This window comes from Gouania willdenowi, unplaced genomic scaffold (genome assembly GCF_900634775.1).
Source record: "Gouania willdenowi unplaced genomic scaffold, fGouWil2.1 scaffold_55_arrow_ctg1, whole genome shotgun sequence".
NCBI classification, from domain to species: Eukaryota; Metazoa; Chordata; class Actinopteri; order Blenniiformes; family Gobiesocidae; genus Gouania; species Gouania willdenowi.
The window spans coordinates 743,969-766,989 of NW_021145219.1; the positions used below are offsets into that span (position 1 = coordinate 743,969).

The window sequence follows — 23,021 nt, forward strand, 5'->3', positions numbered from 1 at the left end:
CTCTTACGCGCTTCTAACCCTGGAATAAGTGCAGTGCCCCGATAAGGTGAAAAATTAGATTGCACTAAAAACATTTGAAGCCACACAGACTCGTGTGTCGTGCAGCAGCAGCTGTGATCACTCAGCTGCTGCTGCATGATTAATTAAAACTCTGACAGACGCAGACTTCTGTCCATGTTGGTCACAGTGATTCAGCTGTTTTCATACTATGTCCAACGTAAAGTCACAGTTTGATCCACTTCAGAGTGAAACAAGCTGTCATATGCAGATGAGGATGGACCACAAACTGTTCCCACATTATTTAATGAGGCTCAGCTCAGGTCACTTTAAACTATTTATATTTAAAACTGTGTATTATGGAAGCCAATAGTTCTGTTTCACTGTAAACATCCCTCTGTATTAAAGCAGGACGCTCTGCGGCCGGGTTTTTTCCTCATATCTCCAGCGCATCTAACCTGGCCACGCTTTACAGTGATGATGATGATGATGATGAAGGTGATAATGATCAAGGAATGAGATTTTAACTGTGACTCAGTCACACCGCAATAATCTGATCAAATCAACCTGTTACATTGTTTATCAATGAAGGCGTTTCAAATTAAAAGTGAACTTTATATTTTTCACAGATTTCAATGACATTTACAAGCGTTGAGAAAACTCCATGATCCGTGTTTTCTAGACAGCCCAAAAAAATTGCATCATGCCTCCTTTCCTTCAACCCGCCTTCATTCACACATACGTGCTTTTTGGCTCCTTACGCACGGTGGGCGTGTCAGCAGCCTGGACCGGATAATACGCATAGGAGAGAAGCGCATAACTCCAGGCGCGCAAAAAAGCGCTTAAGTCCAGACGGGAGAATAGACCTCATAGTGAGCAGTTCAGGTGTAAACCCTGCTTGTGTCACATTTTCAGTTTTCAATGTAAATATAATGTGTTTGAATGTAAATGTGACACCAGTGCTAAGTACTATTCCTTATTACAGGATCAAGTGTTCTTATTGTTCATGTTTTGCCTTGTTTTTCAACTGCTAAGTTACGGCGTGCTGCTGTGGGAGCTGCTGACTGGAGAGATCCCGTTTCGAGGAATTGATTGTCTGGCTGTGGCGTACGGCGTGGCCATGAACAAGCTGTCTCTGCCCATTCCCTCCACATGTCCTGAACCATTTGCACATCTTATGGAGGGTAAGAGACAAAGGGAAATAAAGTGTTATATCGAAACTAGCTTGACCTTGTGATCTAGCTGTCGATGTCTGACTGACCTTTGAGAATGGATGCCACAAAGTGTTTTTTCCTAAATATATTTCCTAATGTGCAAAAATTGTAATCACATGGGTAACTGGCCTAATTTTGTGTGGCCCCCAAAGTAAATGAACAATATGCCACCAAAAACACACAAAATGACACACAACTGCAAAAACACAGAAATATGGCAGTCGATGAGCCACATGCGGCCTTCAGTCTTGTTTACAGAAGGTAAACACACAACGTCACTCTAAGAACACACAAAATACAGGAAAAATACATAAAACAATATCAAACAATTTCCCCTAAAACACAAAATCACAAAAGAAATGTACACAAAGTGCAGAAAACTAATTCAAAAATATACAAAACCACTACAGAAACACTCAGAATGACTCCATCAGATGTGGGCAACAGGCGGTTCAGGGGCCACATGCGGCCCTCAATATAGTTTACAAAAAGTTAACACAAATAACTCTAAAAACACACAAAATAATAGATAAAACTCAAAATAGTCACATCAAACACACCTAGACACCTAGAGAATAATATGCAAAATGAGAAAGATTTGCATATTGACTCCAAAACCGGCCCAATGACACCCAAAAAAAACACAAAATGAATCCAAAAACAACAACAATTACACAGTTTTTCACTTGTTTTGTTCCTGTGCTCATGCTCTGATTGGTCATTATTCTAAATGCTGACATGAATGTTGATCATGTGACCCTCATATCAAGTATGTGCTCCTGCCCTCTGTGATAGAAGTTGTCCATGTCTGGTCTGGACTGAGTTCTTTGACTAATTTAAAGCTCGGGTCGGCGATTTCTTCCAGATACACTTTTGAAGTTTTTGGTTGAAATTGTCTTTATGTCCTGACAGAAATTAATTAATCTTATGTTCTCTGAAAAAGGAACAAAGAAAATCCATCAACTGTACAGAAGCTGTAAATCTGTAATACTGTAACTTCAACCATTGGAAAAAAACGAACCTTTTTTTTACCCAATCACGTCTCCCTCCTTGCTCGTTCTCCATCCCTCGCATGCACGAGTTCTGAAAGTGCGTCACCGCTGACAAAGTTAAAACAGAGTTTTTGGTCACGTTTTTTAACATATATGATGGTAAAGTTTATTGTTTACTTACTGCTGACATGAGACATGAGACAAAGTTTTTACACAATACAAGTGATGAGCTTATCTCTACTTTTCTATCAGCGCTGCATGTGCACGGAGCACAGAGGGGAGGGGCGAGGGGTGTAACGGCGGAGCCAACAGGGAGGCTACATTCAAAATCATGCTAGCTTTTGAAAATTGCCTCCCCTATCTTTAAATCTTTTGAGAAGCCAACATCAAAGATAAAGCTGTCTCAGGTCAGAACTGTTTTTTTTTTTTTTTTAATTTTCCTCCTCAGACTGCTGGAGCTCAGATTCCCACTCTCGACCCCAGTTCACTGCCGTTTTGGACCAACTGACAGCCATTGAGGAGTCCGGCTTTTTCGAAATGCCAGCAGAGTCATTCCATTCTTTGCAGCACGAGTGGAAAGTGGAGATCCAGGCGATGTTTGACCAGCTGAGGACCAAGGAGAAGGTACAGAGGAGAGCTGGGCTGCATCTGATTAGTCCCTCCTAGCTCCTTTCCTATCCAATTTTCCTTAACCCCGTGGATGATGTCACAGGGTTAAGGAAAAGTGTTAGGATACTTCCTAAAGGAGTTAGGGGAAAGGCCATCATGTAGTTTTGACAATCAGACACACTTCCACTAGGTGACGTAATAATCCAACGGCGGCAAATGTTAGTGACTAAAAACACATTTATAACACTTTCCCTGTGGCTCTAACTGCTGATATAATCTCAAATATCACAAGGAAATCAAATAAAGAGAGACGACCAGGCTACAAGGAACAAAAGTGAAACTATGGCTGCGTCTGAATAGTCCCTCCTATCTCCTTTCCTTTCCGAGCAGGTCCCTTTAAATCAGGGGTCACCACCCTTTCTGAAACTGTGAGCTACTTCAAAGGTACTGTATAGTTTGAAGACCTACCGGTCAGAAGAGACCTTCCTAAATACCAAATTTTCACGGTTTCACTTTAATTAGAAGCTAAGATAATAAGGAAAACTAGCAGGCACTTAAAAAGGAAAAAATGGTTACGTTTCAACATGAAACACTTTATTTCTCCTAATTAGGGATGCACCAAATATTTGGTAGCCAAATATATTGTGCTGATTATTGCAAAAAAAGCCACATTTGGTGGAGTGAGTTAAAAGCAAGGCCGAATAGTAGTGTGTGACGCAATGACACAATCAAACGACGTGCAGTGATTTTGAGTCAGAAAAGGGTGTGCGTGTTGCTGTAGAACCAGAGCAGCAGGAGCAGCAACAACTCCTCCTTTCCGCCACAGAGCCAGACTTTCTTCTTTCCACTCTCCGTCGTACATCACCGCGTAAAAGTTGGAAGCCATTCAATTCCACAACCAAGTCCGTTATCGCTGTGAGCCACAAATCCATAAACATCCCCATCGTTTCCTCAGTTCACAAGCGATGTCGGGTCTTGCTGCATAGGCTGGTGTAGCATTAGCATGGAGTGCTAACAGCTGATGTGTGTAAACAATGGTCGTGGCTCCAAGCAGTGACTCCCTACATTGACAGCAGAAAAAGTAGTGCAGTTTGGGCGTCCAGTAGTGCAGTTTTCATTTACATAGATGGCAATGAAATATAATATATATTCTATATTAAGCCGCAGTGTTTGTTTTAGCTGTTAGATAGTTGGAGAGGGAGGAGCTCACATTCAAAATGTGGAATAACAAGGGAGGGAGAAAACGGACTTTGGCCCTCTGAATAAAGGGATGTTTGTCATTGTAGCAAAACCATTATAAAGTGATTTTATTTCATCATACCTCCCCTTTAATGCACTTCATTATTTTTTTGGGAATGCATGTTTTGTTTTATTTGAAGGGTTAATATAAATGAAAAACTTTGTTGTGCTTTTTTTGAAAAGCAAAGGCTACTGGAATATTTAAAAAATGTCAGAATATTCAATAAACATTGACTTTCTTTAAAAAAATAATGTGTAAAAATGTATTCAAGGCTATTTATGCACTATTTAAAAAAAAATAGTGAAAAACTTAACAACCGCATTCAGTATTCGGCCAAGCGTTTATATTTTATTCGGCTTTGGCTTCGGCCACAAATTTTCATTTCGGTGCATCCCTACTCCTAATTTATTAAATTGTTTCATTTTCATTACATTTCATAGAAAATGATCATCTTCCTTATTTACTAGCTACTAACAAACAACTTTTAACTGGTCATGTAACATTGGTAAAATGTAACAATTATTATCATCATATCATCAAATGTGTGTCCAATTTGTCATATGTTTATACACGATGACTGCATTATATCATTGAGACATTGCTCCTTCACTGAGTCATGTTAGATTGGATTACCCTCAGTACAGACAGATTGTTTTTTGCTGGCACTGTGAATACAGCACAGTCTCTGCTCAAGGTCTAATACCAAACACTCTGATAAGCAGAGTTCTGTAACTGTGATTTTCCACTCCTTCCTCCCTTTACACCCTCCTTCGTTCTCATCTTAGGGTGGGGCTCTTCCTATCTGTAAAAGTTAGTGCTCTGAAAACTTTCAGTTAGTTGCTGGCCGCTTGCCCTTCCTACAGGATGGAAGACCTTTTTTTTTTTACTCCTTTTCATTTAGTTTATAATAAATCATTTCTTATAAAATCATCATGCTTTGAGTGGACTTCATCATTCAACCAGAGCACAAATCATGTTTTTAAACTAGGACGACCTTAAATTTGCTGACACCACCTTGTGTTTTTAAAAAAAACATTTTATATATCATATTATATATAACATATCACTGACCATGCAACCAATTTTCAACACTTAAAAACAGTTGATCAGATGGTTAATTTAATACTGAAACGATATCACATGCAGCAGTATTTAACTCTATTAAGTACCAACTACATCTCTTATATGTATTTCTCTTTGTGCGTTTGAATCCTGGAAAATAAATTAGATTTTAGACGGTGCTCATTGCTGACTAGAGCTCCTGAGGACCCCTCACATGGTCCATGTGCGCTACCGGGTGCTCGCAGGCACCGTGTTGGTGACCCCTGCTTTAAATGTCATCGCCGCAAGGAATTGTGGGTCAGCATTATCTGGTCTCCTTTGGTAAAGGATGCATCAGTGTTTCCTAGGCTAAAGGAGGTTATAAAGGAAGCATTGAGCCTCCTTTCCTTAGCTTTTAGAGGATTGGAACACTCTTTATCATGGCCGCCACTTAAACACTTCTGGGGTCGAGGAACAGTTGATCGGAAAAAAGATAGGATGGACTATTCGGACGCAGTCCTGGTGTCCACGTGTGTGGCTTATGCTTGACCTACTCCTTCTCCTCCTCCTTTGGGTTCTCCAGGAGCTGAAGTCGTGGGAGGAAGAGCTGACACAAGCGGCGCTGCAGCAGAAGTGTCAGGAGGAGGCCTTAAAGAGGCGTGAACAGGAGCTGGCTGAGAGGGAGATCCATATCCTGGAGCGAGAGCTCAACATCATCATCCACCAGCTCTACCAGGAGAAGCCTCGCGTGGAGAGCAGGCAGGGGAAGTTTCGTCGCAACCGCCTTAAACTCAAGGATGGGAACAGGATCAGTTTGCCTTCAGGTAGGGCATTGTTTTTCAACCTTTGGGTTGCTTGAAATATCTAGTAATAATAAAATACTAATTAGAATTATATTTTTATAATTAATGTAACTATTTTGCACAGTACATACATTATACCAGTGTTTCTCAAATGGGGGTATGTGTACCACTAGGGGTACGCAATGGCACTACAGGGGGTACTTGAGAGAGGACAGAGAGGGGAAAATTAACAAATTAAAGCATTACATACAGTATTCGGGTTTTTATCTTAAGTTAAAAATGATAATCATACTAAATATTACCAGCAACTGACAAAAACACACGAAATAGAGAAAGATATACTGACAAAATACACAAAATTACACCAAAAAAACATACACTAAGAGAGAATAACAACCAGCAACACAAAACGACAATGACACACTAAATGAGAGAAAAATACACATGATCACTACAAAATACTCAAATATGACAGAGAAACATACAAAACAACATAAGAAACAACCATATGACAGTAAAAACACACACACTGGCCCTCATTTATTAACCTTGCGTGAAAATTGGTGCAAATCTGAGTTCATATTGTGTCGTACGACTGGACCAACGTGCGACTTATGAAACATTCTTATCTGACCAATTCCAGCGTACCAATGATCGGGTGTTGATAAATGCGGCGGCTGAATTTGATTGTCTTTAACATGTTGTGCCCTCAAATATTCCTGGTTCCGAGGACCCGCCCACTGAGGTCAAACAAAAACTTGCAAAAAAATAAACATTTCCAAGATGCAAATCATCATCCTCACAGCTGAAGTGAAGAAAAACAAACGTGCTTTTCGGTAGTGTGAAAACTGGAATTTAAGGAGCTCATTTCAAACGCTTTGTGGAAGAAAATAATGGAGGATGTGAACAGCGTTTCCATGATGGAGCAGACTTGGTTTGAGGGTTGAATTAAATTCTCCGTAACTAACTTAACCAATGCCTAATGATGGTTTAAATGAAATGTTACTCATCCACAGCCTAAACACGTGAATCCCTGTTTTTTGATTGACGCTTCTTTTTGGTCAAGAAAAAGTATTTGAGTCAGGCTTGTGAGCGCCAGCCCGTGCCCCCCCTCTCTATCATTTTATTTAGTTTCAATAATCTCTTTTCATCTGTTCTGAAAGTGTCTGCTTATGTTGCTGAGGCTTGTTTAATACTTTATTTTCAGTCTCAGTCCCATTTTGCTGTGCTGCAGCACAAATCCACACACTCAGATTTGCGTACACGAGGTCAGACCAGAGGGGTATTCCAGAAAGGAGATTCAACAAACTCTTAGTCTGTCAAAAAACTCTGGGTCAACATACCCCGTGATGGGAAACTCTGGGTGTCTGATTCCATTACAGCTAGTATGAAGTGGGTCAATCAATCCTGAGTATGTAAACCTTGGGTTACTTACGTGCACGAGTGCGATTAAAAAATCACCATAAATGGAACAAAGATAACACGACCATGGCAACCACCCGCAAGAGAGTAAATTATTCACCCAGATGGGTGAAATAAGCCAGCGTTTGCGGAATATGAGCCTGTTCTAAAGGTGTGTTCACACAGAACGCCACTTTAGCGATTATACTTGCTTTAATTGCTTGTGATGAGTTACTTTAACATTGTTTCGCTTTTTGGTCGCTTCATCCAAGCAAGCTTTTTCCTGCTTGCTCTCAGAGGAGAAGGACGCTATTTTTCCCTCTCCCTCATCTCCCTGCTTGTGGCTCTTTTGTCTTGTTCTGTCTTGTTCAAATCTAACAGGAGCCTCTATCAGCATCCTGATCCTGAATCTAATAATGGAATTGATTATCTGGTCTTTCTTCGCTTTTGGTCAAATATCTCGGGCAATGGGAGAGTTCGCAAGTCCTGAGGACGTGGAAGACATCCACCACCAGATTGGAATTTATGATATTAGGTCTTCTGCTGATTGGATCTGCATTTTCCTGATCTATCACAAAATTGGATTACGCTGGCAGCACTATTGGGAGCAGCAGTCAATGACAAAAGGAGCCAGACTCTCCGAACTCTCTCAGATGGATTCCACCATGGAACTTTAAGAGGAGGATAGTTTGTCTCACAGGAATTGGCTACACTATTGGATTACTTATCAAACTGATCAAGAACAGTAGGGCTGGCAGCCATATTATGGCTCGCCCGTCTCAAAACACCTTCTCTATTCTCATTCGGCACCCCCCGGAACGAACAGCCTGTGGTCTGTTTTCTTCTCTCCAAACTCTCCAAAGATGGAATGTTGATTAGACCCTCTGAACTTACCCTCACTTTTCATGTACACCTGGACCCGGCCCTGCCAACGAACTCTCGAGGTCATTTCTATGTGAGAGTCAGCAGCAGAGTCTGAGTAAACAGGCTTATCTCAACGAACACTTTCACTCCTCCTACATCACTACATACTGTATCCTGTCTTTGTCACCATCTCTTTTGGCTCCAACCCTCCTCCCTCCCAGCGGTTGACAATAGGAGGTGCGCCATAAGGGCAGCACCACACTGTGGCTGACCTGCAAACTACCTGTCACAGCAAATTTGCGGTTGACCTCATTTGGTTGAATGATGGAGTCCAGTCGAAGCATGATGATTTTATAAAAAAGATTTATTATAAAATTAAATAAAAAAAAGAGTTAAAAAAAAAAGCTTCCATCCTGTAGAATGAAAGGCAGGCCCCAACAAGGATGGTCAAAAGGCTCCTGGCAGAGCAAAAAGCAAGACCCACTAACTAACAGTTTCACAGCTTAAGCTTTTATACAGATAACAGAAAAAGTTCCACCCTGAGGTGAGGAGAAGGAGGGGGTCAGATGCCCAACAGTGGAAACGTTTGAGGATGATGATGTGTATATTATGAGGAAGGTTGGGCGCCACTCTTATCTGTCCTTGATAGTGTGTGTGCGTGTATATCTGCATGTGAGTTTGAGTTTGGCCTTCAGCAGAGACTCTGTGTTGCACTGTGGATACAATACGATCTGTACTGTTTAATCTAACACGACTCAGCTGTTCAAAAAGTGCAAAGAGTAATCCAGTCATCATGTATTAAAACATGACAAATTGTACACCTGAACACACATTTGATGATATGATGATGATGAATATAATAATTGCCATAACATACCCATCCTAAAGATCCATTCCCTGTGCTAACATGCCATTGAATTGAACTGTATGTTGTGTGTGTTGTGTTTTTGTTGCAATGTTTGCTGAAGATTTTTTTTTATGATTCCAAACTCCGCCCCTCTCTACAAGGGCCTAGTTTGGTTTTTGCCCTTTATACTTCTTCTTACCCATTGTCTCATATTTCTCACCTAAGAAACGGAGCGCTGCTCTTGCTGGCTGCTCCCCAGTACTCCCGTACCTGTCCCCCATGTGATATGTTATTGTCGTTCATGTTTCTTGGTTGGGATGTAACTGAAACTGAATTTCCCCTCGGGGGCTAACAAAGTATAATCAATCAATCAATCAATGAATCACTTCATCAATCTAGTGACGACAGGGGAATAATATGTATAGAATGTGCATCCAGAGCCGGGGCTGCTGCATAGAGAGGGCTGATCACTTCTTCTCCGGCCGTACGTTTACAGCACTTATCAGTAGGGTTGGGTACCGAAACATTGTACCAATATGGCACCGGTTCCGACGTAAACGGTAGTAACCAGACCGAATAAGAACGGACATTTTGGTGCCTCATTTCAGTGCCCCGCCACCCCCCCGGGTTGTGAATCGCGACGTCATGGCCGCTACTCGGCAGATTCAGCGCTGCTCATCCGTTGCTCATACTTAAGCGAGAGGATAATGTAGTGTTATCCAGAATGTTGGTATGTGTTACCACTAGGGGCAGACCATGCATAGTGTGTACTGCATGAAAGGACACCAGAGAAGAAGGTGTGTGTGTGGCAGCCATGATAATAAAGAGGCTCCGTCTTCATCCAAAGCAGCGGTCTTTATTTGTAAAAGAACCCAACACAACATGGCGTCAGAAGTGGGAGTGCTTTGAGGAGATAAGTCAGCTTTGCAATCGGCTAGTGACAATGGACGACCAAGAGGAAGTGGCGATGGCTGTTTCGGCAGCAGGAGCAGCAGTCCGAGGGACCATGCCGACAGGTCCGGTAATGGCGGCGGCTACCTTTACCATTAAACCACAGGAGCCCTTCGACTTCGCAAAACCCCAAGATTGGGAGAAGTGAATAAGACGTTTCGAGCGTTTTAGACTGGCAAGTAACCCGAATAACTCTACAGATGCAAACCAAGTGAATACGCTGGTTTATTGCCATCAGAACCAGTGGATGCGTTTATAACAGCACTCTATGCACTAGCAGAAAACTGTGAGTATGGTGCACTTCATGAAGACCTACTGAGAGATAGGATTGTAGTGGGGCTGAAAGATTCGTCACTGTCAGAAATAATGCAGCTTGACAAAAATCTTACACTGGCTAAAGCTATCACAATGGCTAGACAATCTGAGGAAATAAAACGACAACAGACTGACTTAAGATGTGAAGCTAGTGCCAGCAAAGCAGCTATGGACATCAGGAAATCCAAACTGAACAGGTTCAAAAACAAAGAACAAAAACAGTTCAGGTCCCCAAAGCCTCAACAGACGAAACAGGACAGTAAGACATGTTCCAAGTGTGGCAAAACACCAGCTCATGCAGCAGTACAATGCCCGGCTAAAAATGCAGAATGCCATAACTGTGGGAAACGTGGGCACTATGGTAGGGTCTGTAGGTCCAACCCGACTGTGAATGAGGTTGCTGAAAATGCGGATGGACTTTTCCTTGGTGAAGTGGATTTTGGACCATGGCTAGCGGACATAACTGTGAGAGGAAACACTGACTTTCAAGCTAGATTCCAGGGCGGATGTCATAGCTATTTCTGAACAGACATTCGAAAACTGCAAAGGCAAAAATGAACAGTTGGATAAAGCACAAAAACCACTCAATGGCCCAGGTGGATCTGCACTGCATGTGTTAGGGTCTACCACAGAGACTCTTATACATGGCGACAGAAGCACGATTGAGAAAATCTATGTAGTCAAGAACTTGCGTGTGGCGCTACTAAGCAGAACAGCTTCTGTGAGACTGAAAGTAATCGCCAGAGTTTATAGTATAGACCAAGAGACAGTGAGTAAAGTCTATCCCAGGTTATGCAATGGTCTTGGGCTCACTCAGAAGCCATACACAATAAAATTAAAACCTGATGCAAAGCCCTTTTCACTCAAGGTGCCAAGGCGTGTGCCACTGCCGCCCATGGGCAAAGTCAAAGAGGAGCTGGAGAGGATGGAAAGGTTGGGAGTTATTCGTCGTGTCGAGGAGCCAACAGATTGGTGCTGTGGCATGGTTGTGGCTCCCAAAAAGGACAAATAAAAAGTGCGTATCTGTGTGGACATGACACCCTTAAACGAGTCAGTGTGTCGTGAAAGATACATCCTCCCCTCTGTGGAGCAAATGCTAGGCATGCTTACAGGCGCTCAGTACTTTTCAAAGCTCGACGACAACATGGGCTTTTGGCAAATACCACTGTCCAAAGAGTCGGCCCCCCTCACTACTTTTATTATGCCATTTGGCAGATACCACTTCAACCGTTTGCCATTTGGTATTTCCAGTGCGCCCGAACATTTTCAAAATATGATGGTGACGGGAGGTTACACCGGGTCTCGAGGGAGTCGTCTGTCACATGGACGATATCCTGGTCTGGGGATCCACCATGGAGCAGCATGACAAAAGACTACATGCCGTCCTGGAGCGAGCGGAGAAAGCAGGTGCTACATTAAACATGTCAAAATGTGAGTTTGGCAAAAGAAAAGTCAATTTCCTTGGGTTTATTGTCTCAGCAGTAGGAATGAGTCCTGATCCTGAAAAAACCCAAGCTGTTCAGGACATGAAGGAACCGAGCAACGTGAGTGAGCTCAGGAGCTTTCTCGGGATGGTGAACCAACTTGGGAAGTTTATTCCGAACCTTTTGGAAAAAAGACAAACCATTGAGAGACTTGCTTTCAACTAAGAACATGTGGTATTGGGGGCTAGATCAACATAAGGCATTTCACAACCTCAAACAAGAATTGTCCTCTGCTCTCGTGCTACAGCTCTATCACCCGAATAAACCTCAGAAGATCTCTGCAGACGCCTCTTCATATGGGCTGGGGGCGGTCATGTTACAGCAGGAGGGAGATGTGTGGTCACCAGTTGCTTACGCTTCCCGATCACCGACACTGACAGAGCAGCACAACACAGAGCTAGAAAAGGAAGCGCTGGCTCTCTCCTGGGCATGCGAGAGGTTTAATGACTTTATTCTTGGCCTGCACTTTGAACTTGAAACTGACCACAAACCACTAGTGAGTCTACTGGGAGGACAAGCTTTCGATGCACTTCCACCAAGGATTCAGAGATTTTGCATTGCCCTAATGCGGTACGCATACACTATAAAGCACATCCCTGGCAAAAGTCTCACCACAGCTGACACACTCTCAGGCTTACCGCTCACAAACAGTGTTATTCACACAGACACTGATCTTATGGAGAACACTAACATTTATGTTCAGTCTGTGCTAGAGGGTCTTCCTGCGAGCAGCAAATACTTGGCAGATCTTCAAGAGCAGCTGCGGTCCGACAGCGTCTGCTCCCAAGTCATGAAGCACTGCGTGGAAGGCTGGCCGGATCGTAACCAGCTACAGGGGGCGGTGAAGCACTACTGGCCTGAGAGAGCCGTCCTGAGTGTGCACAATGGACTACTACTGAGAGGCACAAGGTTGGTCATCCCTGCAAACATGAGAAATGGAGTTTTGGACAAGATACACAAGGGTCACCGGGGGTGGTTAAATGCAGAGAGCGCGCCCGTCAGGCAGTATGGTGGCAGTGACCTTGTTCTCAAATGTAGACAGTGCATACAAGAAAGAGTCAATGTGTGAGAGCCTTTAATGCCCACAGATCTACCAGAAAGGCCATGGCAGAAGTTGGGGGCTGATTTGTTCACTCTGAAAGATAAAAGCTACCTGTTACTAATAGACTACTTCTCTAGGTACGTAGAGATTGCCCAGCTCAGCCCAACTCACTCTGCCAATGTGATTGTGCATTTGAAGTCAATGTTTGCACGTCATGGGATACCAGAGATGCTGATCACAGACAATGGTCCACAGTTTTTATTTCAGGAAATGGAACACTTTGCAAAGGAATACTGTTTTGAGCATGTCACCAGTAGTCCCAGATACCCCCAGACCAATGGCGAGGCGGAGAGAGCTGTCAGGACGGTTAAGGACCTCCTCAAGAAAGAGTGATCCGTACAGGGCACTATTGGCTTACAGAACCACAGCGCTGGCAAACAGCTACAGCCCAGGACAGCTTCTTATGGGACGTAGACTCCGTACCACCTTGCCAATGCTTCCAGAGGCTTTGCAGCCATGTGTGCCAGATCTACGACAGGTGCGTCACGTGGAAAGGGAGAGAAGGTTGAGACAAACAGCGCGTTTCGATGCAAGACACAGAACGAGAGATTTGAACAAACTGTTACCCGGACACTGAGTTTGGATTACTGATGCAAAAGCACAGGGCACAGTGACATCTGTCCATCAAACCCCATGGTCCTATGTCATCAGTGGACCACATGGGACAATCAGAAGGAACCGCAGTCATCTCATGCCTATACCCATGTCAGAGAATCAGACTGAACCACAGCTGACTCAGTCTAATGAGGAGAGCATTCCTACAGAGGCTGTTTCTGAGCCTAAAGCACAACAAGGTGTTGTCCGAACTAGGTCTGGTAAGGAGGTGAAAAAAACAGAAAGGTTAAATTTGTAAAAGTTATGGCAATGTTTCTGATATGCACAATTGCTTTAAAATGCAATATGGGATTTTTGCATAAGACTTTTATATTGTTCAGGTAATAATTGTTCAAAAGAAAAACTAAAAATGGTATGGGTTTGTTAAAATGTAAAGAAGTTTTATTTGCCCTAATATAGTTAGGTGACCAATGTGAACTGAGACAATTTGATATTCTAAATGTGTTTTGTGTGTTTACAGCTGAGAAGGGTCAACCTAACTTCAGTAAGGGGGATGTAGTGTTATCCAGAATGTTGGTACGTGTGTTACCACTAGGGGCAGACCATGCATAGAAGGTGCGTGTGTACTGCATGAAAGGACACCAGAGAAGAAGGTGTGTGTGTGGCAGCCATGATAATAAAGAGGCTCCGTGTTCACCCAAAGCAGCGGCCTTTATTTGTAAAAGAACTCTAACACAACAGATAAAAGGCCACAAGGAGTTTACGTAAAAGCCCAACAATGCACCATGTTTGATAACCTATGTGGTTCGGAGCCAAGCACGTCAACAACAGCAGCAGCAGCCAGTGTGGCGCACGTCATCACAGATGATGACAGCAGCTTTTCCTCTTAGAGCTATGTCTATACTTCAACTCAGTGTCCGCTGACTTTCTGTTTAATGTTAAGCTCATAACAAGTTGCGTTTGTAGACAAAATGTTGAACTTAAGCTTTAACACCAGATTTAAAAGGCACAGTTTTGCATTTACACAGGAATGCAACAGATTGGCTAGCTCAGGGGTTTACTGCAACCTGCGGCTCAGGAGCCACATGTGGCTCCCTATAGCTTTAAAAAAAATATATAGAAATAGTTAATAAATTTTTTTTACAAAGGCTTTTAATGATTATTGACAAATAAAATCATAACAATATTCATCTTCAGTATTAGAAAGTTTAATACAATATTGTTTTATTTGATATTATTTAAATGTTTTTGTTTATATTATTTTCATATGTTTCTTGTATATATATTATTTAAGGTAATATTGTGTTCAATTTGGCCAAGAAAAAAGTGTATGCGGTTTCATTTTTTTTTTTTAAGCACCGGAATGTTTAAAAAATACAGAGTAGGCACCTGTATCAGATAAAACCCAACCGATACCCAACCCTACTTATCATAGACGGCTTCACTTGTAATTACGGTTTGAATGATCAACTTACGAGTTACTAAAGGATGAGTTCACTCAAAATATACTTAGAATTTAAAATGCCTATTCAAGGCATTTGGCCCCAGTAAGTAGAGGAATTGTACAGCCCTCTCAGTCATTTACATTGATGTTCAATGTAATGTCGCCAGTCGTCTGCACGTCCTAAAAAAAAAAAAAATTAGATTCGAACCCCTAACCCTATGATTCCAAGTGCGCTTCCTTACCCGTTGCGGTTGTATTTCAGTAATATTCATATATTTCTCTTCAATCGTTCCTTTAAATTGACATCTCCCCCTTTACAATACCCACAAATTTGTATACAGGGGATTTTACTGCAGACATCAGGAGGCGTTTTAATCCAGATCAACCTCTCAGTATCTTACCCTAAATGCTCTGCATCCACAATGTTATAAAGAAACCTACAGTTTGCAAAAAAAAGCAGCACACAGCATTTGTAACAATGTGAGCACATCTGTGGCGTGTGATGTTACTAATGTGTGTCAAAGAAAAGTATCAAGGTAAATTGAAGTGTTCCTTGAGAAGATGTGTTCATGTGGGCGGAGCCAGGTAGAAACTCAGGGTTTCTTAGACAGTTCAGTTCACGGAGAATGTTACCATGGTGAGGAACGGAATACTCAGTTTCCCTCATTTCAATCAATCAATCAATCGTTTATTTGTATAGCGCCAAATCATAACCAATGGTATCTCAAGACACTTTACAGTAGAGCAGTCTTAAGGACGGACTCTTCATTTTATGGATACACACATATGCATATATACGTATATGCACATACATATGTATCCCACACCCAACATGAATTCATCATGGCGGCAAGGAAAACCTTCTGTTAAGCAGCAGGAACCTTGTGTGGATCCCATTCCTATGATGAACAGCCATCCACGTTATGCTGTGTTGGGTGTGTGCAGAGGAAAGGGTGGAGACAGAGCCGCTGAGACTCTGTAACTCCACACTGAGGATCCCACGGACCTGCAAGACAAAAGCCAGAAGGAGTACAGGAGCAAACACACAAGGGAAGAAGCAGACATAGAGGGAGTGTTTGAGAGAGGAATGGGACCCTCTCCGGTCCCTCTCTAACCTAAATGACCTCTCTCTTAACGCCCTCTCCAACCTCTCTCCAACCGAGCATGCCAGACCCCCCCACCGGCAGTCTATGCCTATTGCATCTTAACTATGAGCTATGAGCTGGTTCCTAACTAAAAGCTTTACCAAAGAGGAATGTTTTGAGCCTAACCTTAAAGGTAGAGAGGGTGTCTGCCCCCCGAACCGTGGTTGGTAGATGGTTCCAGAGAAGTGGGGCCTGATAACTGAAAGCTCTTCCTCCTATACTACTTTTAGAGACAAATGGAACAATGAGTAGTCCAGCATTTTGAGAGCGTAGTGTTCTGGGGGGATTGTATGGCACTACAAGCTCCTTGAGATAGACTGGTGCCTGTCCATTTAGGGCTTTATAAGTGAGAAGAAGAATCTTGAATTCTATTCTATATTTTATGGGAAGCCAATGCAGAGAGGCTAATACAGGAGTAATGTGATCTCTTCTCCTAGTTGTAGTCAGTACACGTGCTGCAGCATTTTGAACCAGTTGAAGTGTCTTAAGCGACTTGCTCGGGCAGCCTGCTAAAAGAGAATTACAATAATCCAGTCGAGAGGTAACAAAAGCATGGACTAGCTTTTCGGCGTCGCCCTGAGACAGGATAGATCTGATTTTAGCAATGTTACGGAGATGAAAGAAGGCAGTTCTTGAAGTTTGTTTTATGTGAGAGTTGAAGGATAAATCCTGATCAAATAGAACCCCAAGGTTTCTAACAGTTGTGCTTCGTGCCAGAGTAATGCCATCTAGGGCAGTTAGGCTAGCATAGGTTTCTCTAAGGTGTCGTGGGCCCAGTACAATGACCTCAGTCTTGTCTGAGTTAAGAAGAAGAAAATTTTGGTCCATCCAGGCCCTAATGTCCTTTAGACAGGCCTCAAGTTTAGATAGCTGATTTGTCTCACCTGGCTTAATTGATACATACAGTTGGGTATCATCAGCATAGCAGTGAAAGTTAACAGAGTATTTTCTCATAACATTACCAAGGGGGATCATATAGATACAGAAGAGGATTGGACCTAGCACAGAGCCCTGAGGAACCCTGTAGCTTACTTTAGTGTACACAGAAAAGTATGTTCATTTGAAACCGAACATACTCAGAGTTTGAACATCACCCGCTTTCTGGAATACCCCTCTGATGTGAGATCTGATACAATCACGTCAGAACTGATTAATACTGGAGCTTGTGTGAATTTGGCCGAACGCACGTTATACACTCAGATCTGAACGTACGAACGGTTGATAAATGAGGACCATTGAGAGAGAATAATTTAAATAATACCAACAACACACAAGAACACACAAAATAAGAGAAAAATATACTGAAAAATAAAAAGAACAGACAACAAAATACGGTAAACAAAATGACGTCAAAAACACACAAAATGATGACAGAAATTATCTTGATTAAAACCTGAACTGAAAACACAAAGGCCAGTTTCAGTCTTACATTAGGAGGGAGACTTCCGTAAATGATAAAATCTAAAGAAATAAATTTATTCAGGAGACACTAAATACTGTTTAATTTCACTTATTTACAAAATGAGATTCTTTAAGATGTGCCATTCATTCCACCATTATTCAATTCAATTCAACTTTATTTGTGTGGCTCAATTTACAACAAAGTCATCTCAATGCGCTTATCAAAATATGAAATTCAAAATAAGAAAGAGAAAACCCAAGAAGATCCAAATGAACAAGCATTTGGCGACAGTGTTCCCACTGTCGCTAAATGCTTGAAACAACTCCCTTTTAACAGGAAGAAATCTCCAGCAGAACCAGGTTCAGAGGTGGCAGCCATCTGCTTCGACTGGTTGGGGTTAGTGGACAGAAGGAACAACAGAACAGGATAGAGAGACTAGCAGTGAACCACAGATTTGGAATTGCCATCATCAGCTTCACGACACCTGAAATAGAGAAGGCGAGGAGAAGGCACTGACTGCAGATAAACATGATACATTATTATCAAGTCAGCCTGCCTTGACCTTGGGCCTCACTCCCAGTTGCCTAATCAATACTTATTATAAAAGTGACAAATCTTTTTCTGTTTATTGGTAAGCTAACAGTGACTCAAAGGTCTGTAAATGCGACCGTTCACAGACGAGCCCATGTCCGCTCTAGTGGTTAGTTAATGTTATGATTCAGTCCTGTTTATGCGGACTTTAAATCATAACCAGAATTTTAATCTCTTCCCGTTTATATGAAATCTAACAGCGACTCCAAGGAGTCTAAAATGCGACCATTTACGGACGAGCCCATGTCCGCTCTAGCCATTAAGTTAATGCTATTATACGGTATACGCTTCAGCATACAAATAGGTTTTGAGTTTAGCCTTAATGGTGGAGAGAGTAGCAGCCTCCCGTACTGAGACTGGAAGCTGGTTCCAAAGGCGAGGGGCCTGATAGCTGAAAGCTCTTCTTCCTGTTCTACTTCTCGACACGTTAGGTAACTTCCAGAAGGCCAGCAAACTGAGAGCGGAGTGATCTGCCTGGATGATAGGGCACTAACAAATCTCTAAGATATACAGAAGCTTGATCATGCAGAGCTTTGTATATTAACAGGAGGATTTTAAACTCTATTCTAGATTTTACAGGAAGCCAATGAAGGGAAGCCAATACTGGAGAAATATGCTCTCTCCTTTTTGTTCCAGTTAGTATTCTGGTTGCAGCATTCTGAATTAACTGGAGACTTTGTAGTAAGTCATTGGGACATCCTGAAAGTAGAGTTACAATAATCTAGTCTAGATGTAACAAATGCATGGATTAATTTTTCAGCATCACACTGGGTCAAGATATTCCTGATTTTAGAGATATTACGGAGGTGGAAGAAAGCTGTCCATGTGATTTGTTTAATATGAGAGTTAAAAGATAAGTCGGTATCAAAGATAATGCATACGTTTTTTACTGTGGTGCTGGGTGACAGAGTAATGCCATCCAGAGACACTATTTGCTCTGATAATTTCTCTCTTAGTAATTTTGGACCAAATAAAATCCCTTCGGTTTTATCCTGGTTAAGAAGGAGAAAGTTACGGCTCATCCAGGATGTGATGTCTTTAAAACAAGCCTGGAGTTTTAATAACTGATCAGTTTCATCTGATTTTATTGAAAGATAAAGCTGTGTGTCATCCGCATAGCAATGGAAATTTATATCATGTTATCTGATAATGTTACCTAGTGGAAGCATATATAATATAAAGACTATTGGTCCCAAAACTGAACCTTGTGGAACTCCATGATTAACTCTGGCGTGCGCTGAAGAGAGATTATTAACATGAACAAAGTGGGTTCTGTCTGATAGGTAGGATTTAAACCAACCCAGCGTTGTTTCTTTAATCCCAAAAACACTTTCCAGTCTCTGCAGCAGTAGATGATGATCCACTGTATCAAAGGCTGCACTGAGATCTAAGAGCACCAGAGCTGAGACCAACCCTCTGTCTGAGGCTCAGAGGAGATCATTGGTTACTTTTACTAAGGCAGTTTATGTGCTGTGATGGGCTCTAAAGCCAGACTGAAAGCTCTTATATAAATTGTTCCTAAGTAGGTGATCACATAGTTGACCTGCGATGACTTTTTCAAGAATTTTGTCAACAAAAGGGAGATTGGATATTTGCCTATAATTGGACAAGTCACTTGGATCAAGGGTTGGTTTTTTAAGGAGAGGTTTGATTACAGCGGTTTTACATAACCTGTTACTAGAGATGTGTTAATCCAGTTAACCATATTAGTTCTAGTTAGTGGAAGAACATCTTTAAATAGTGGAGTTGGGATTGGATCTAAAAGACAGGTTGTTGGTTTAGAAGCACTGATTATTTTAATTGTTACAATTTTATTAGTAAAGACAAAGGCGGTACTTGGATTCAGAAGTAAGAGAAAGGGGGTACTTGAGCCAAAAAATTTTGAGAACCACTGGATTTTCCAAAAAAAAATAGCCCAGAAATATTTTTTTTGGAAAGTGTTGTGCGTATCTTTATATGGTTCTAATATGGGCTTCCCAAATAGTAATTACAATCCACATTCAGGTCACAGACCTGTATTTAATGGGCTTTTACCTGGCTAAAATAAAGTCACATGAAAAATCTTTTCATTTGTAAGAATTTGTGTCAGTGCTTGATCCCATTAAAGTTCCTCATTATTTCACACTTGTCTTTATTTGCTTTACTTGTATATTCTGTTTTTAGATTTTCAGCATAAAATCACCGTGCAGGCGTCTCCCTCTCACGACCGTCGGAGGAGTGTGTTGAGCAGCAGCTCCAGTCCTCCAACCAGTCCACCCATGCTGCCTCGCCTCAGAGCCATACAGTGTAAGCTCTGCAAACATTTATTATATTCTATACCAGGGGTTCTCAACCTTGGGGTCAGGACCCCATTTGTAGTCATGTCGACAGATGCCTTCAAGAATCTAAGATTTATTTATTTTTTACAGTCTGACAAAATTTTTGCTTATTTTTCCCATTTTTCTGCAACTAAACCAAACTTGCCATATTTTAACCTATTTTCATCACACTTTGTCTTGCCATTTGTGCCTTTAATCCATTTTTACTACATTACACCAATTTCTGCCACTTCATCAAATTTCAATGCCTTTTCTGCAAATTTTTTCTACTTTCAAGACATTGTTAACACTTATGAACCCTTTCCACCACTTTTCCACCTATTGTCACATATGTTGACCCATTATTGTCACTTTTCACTTCTTTTCACCATATTTCATGCATTTTTTAATTGTTAATACTAATTTTTCCAATATTGACACTTTGAACCAGAGGTGTAAAGAGTACTGATATATGCTACTCAAGTACAAGTAAAAAGTAGCTGAATGAAATAGTACTCAAAGTAAAAGTTACTACTTACTCTCCCTGTCCCCCATCATTTATTTTTTGGTAATAAATCTTGCCACAGTTCCCTTGCATACAGTATAATCTTAAAAAGGAAGAGACCAAATCTTGCATAATTGGAACTTAAAGGCAGAATGTTTAAATCAGACTCCATAGTGACACCACAGTGGTTAGTGTAACTGCAGCCATCAGCCAAACATCCGCGGGAGCTCGCGTCAACTGTTTGTTTATCACCGGAGCACAGCTGATATCATGGATAGAGGATGGATACCTCACCAAGCCCTGACGGGACCCGACAGCACCGGGTGCGTTGGGTTCGAACAGATATTTAGAACTGGTGTTCGGGTTCGGTCACATACCGGTAATGACGTTTGCCAGCAGCATTCTTCCTTTCCTGCTGGAAGGCATCTGTATAAAATAAAAGCTTTGTCAAAATGTACTTTTGTCTTTTTAAATAAAATAACACTAATGAATTAAATTCCAAATACGAAAAATTATCAGACTAAGGTAACCCCCGTGCATTGCGTTTAATCTGGTTGGTCGGCTATGATGTGATGCATTTGATTGTTGTCTGGTTATTTCATTTTTGTAGTTTCACATTGTGCATTGATCATTTTAAAACAAAAGATTATAATTTACTCAGTAACAGTTGGGTGTAGAAATGTAACTTACTTCTTTTAAAACGTACTTACTGATTTAGAAAAATACTCAAAAAAGTACAGGTACCCTTCAAAGAAACTCAATTACAGTAACGTGAGTACTTGTAATCCATTACTTTCACTTCTGCTTTTAACCCTTTTTTTAAACCACTTTTTCTGTCCAATTTTTGGCCACTAATTTGCAACTTTTAACCAATATCTGTGGTTTTTAAAATCTCATTTCACCACCTTTACCACCATTTTTGGTCTCTTTTAACCCATTTTATTTCTGATTAAAACAAGGATTTACATCTTTAAGATGACTATACACTATGGTGCAAATAATAATAAATTTCCTGGATAACAGTGGATATTATTAAAATGAATAAGTAAATGTAGTTATCAGATTCATAGAACAATGGACCATCATTTTGCTGACTTTATGGATGGACCCCAAAAATCTCTCCCCTTTATTCCCCCCTTATAGATGGCCCTGTCTCCACATGACTGTTCTTCAATGTTCATGTCTGTGTTCAACCACCTTCAGCTACAGCGGGGGTCCCCGGTCTCTGGAACCTTTATTTTGGGGTCATGGGCTGAAAAGGTTGAGAACCACTGATGTATAACACAGAGTGTGACTGAAGGTGTGCTTGTGCAGTAACCCCAGGTGAGCGCTGTGCAGCCTGGGGTCGCAGTGCAGCCTTTCCCCAGGATGAAGATGAGCCTGAGAGGAGGGGCTCCAGGAAGAAGGGCAGGTCTGGTGGATGTGGGCCATACAGAGAGCACAGCGCTGATGCCAGGTAAGGATGGAGCAGTTTGCTTTATCTTACCCTGTGTTACAAAACTAAAGACACAGAAACATGTCTGATGTGTGTGGCAGCGTGAGGCCTCCCCACGAGGGCAGCAGGCAGCGCTCCTGCAGCGCTCCAAACCTCCGCAGGTCGCCGCGCCACAGTCCTGCAGTGCCTGGGGTGCCAAGCCTGGTGGAGATGGGTGAGTAGGCTCAGCTGTTCACATTTGGGCATCATATCTGAATTCACAATGATACCGTTTCTTACCATGATAATGAACATGAAAATACACTATAATCAAATAAATCCAGGCTCCCATTGTCAGTTTAAAATTTCCCCAAATTCTGTTTCAGGGTTCATTTATTTATTTATTTATTATTTATTTAGTCAGTTCACACGTTTCCATTTTTTTTTTGTTTCATCATCTTTCCTTACTAGAGTCATTACAGGCCATTAAACCTTCTGAAATAGTACCAAACATGATTTACCCTCCTATTGTCCTTGGGGTCAAATTGACCCCATTCAGTGTTTAGCATTAAAAAAAAAAAATATTTTAAAAATATTTTCCTAATTTGATGAGTGCAATTATTATTTCAATGTGCTGAGCACATATTGCAAGCATTGGTGTTCCTCTGGGGTCAATTTGACCTCAAGCTGTTTTAGCTGTTTAAAACTTGTGTGTCTGTGTGTGACCTTACATCCCCACACCTGCTGAGTTTATACATGACACGGTGGGGGGTGGAGGTGTACAATATTTTCATGAGAACTTTCCCAC

The 23,021-nt window shown here is 41.6% G+C and overlaps 1 protein-coding gene across 1 annotated transcript in view; it reads left to right on the forward strand.

Moving 5' to 3' along the window:
- The window catches only part of map3k9 (mitogen-activated protein kinase kinase kinase 9), a 60,534-nt gene that overhangs the window by 32,052 nt on the left and 5,461 nt on the right, over positions 1–23,021 (forward strand). Inside the window, exons 4-9 of the mRNA XM_028442592.1 lie at positions 1,033–1,181; positions 2,652–2,827; positions 5,677–5,917; positions 20,161–20,283; positions 22,114–22,255; positions 22,336–22,448. Of these exons, the coding sequence (XP_028298393.1) occupies positions 1,033–1,181; positions 2,652–2,827; positions 5,677–5,917; positions 20,161–20,283; positions 22,114–22,255; positions 22,336–22,448 (944 nt within the window). The remainder of the gene's footprint in view (positions 1–1,032; positions 1,182–2,651; positions 2,828–5,676; positions 5,918–20,160; positions 20,284–22,113; positions 22,256–22,335; positions 22,449–23,021) is intronic.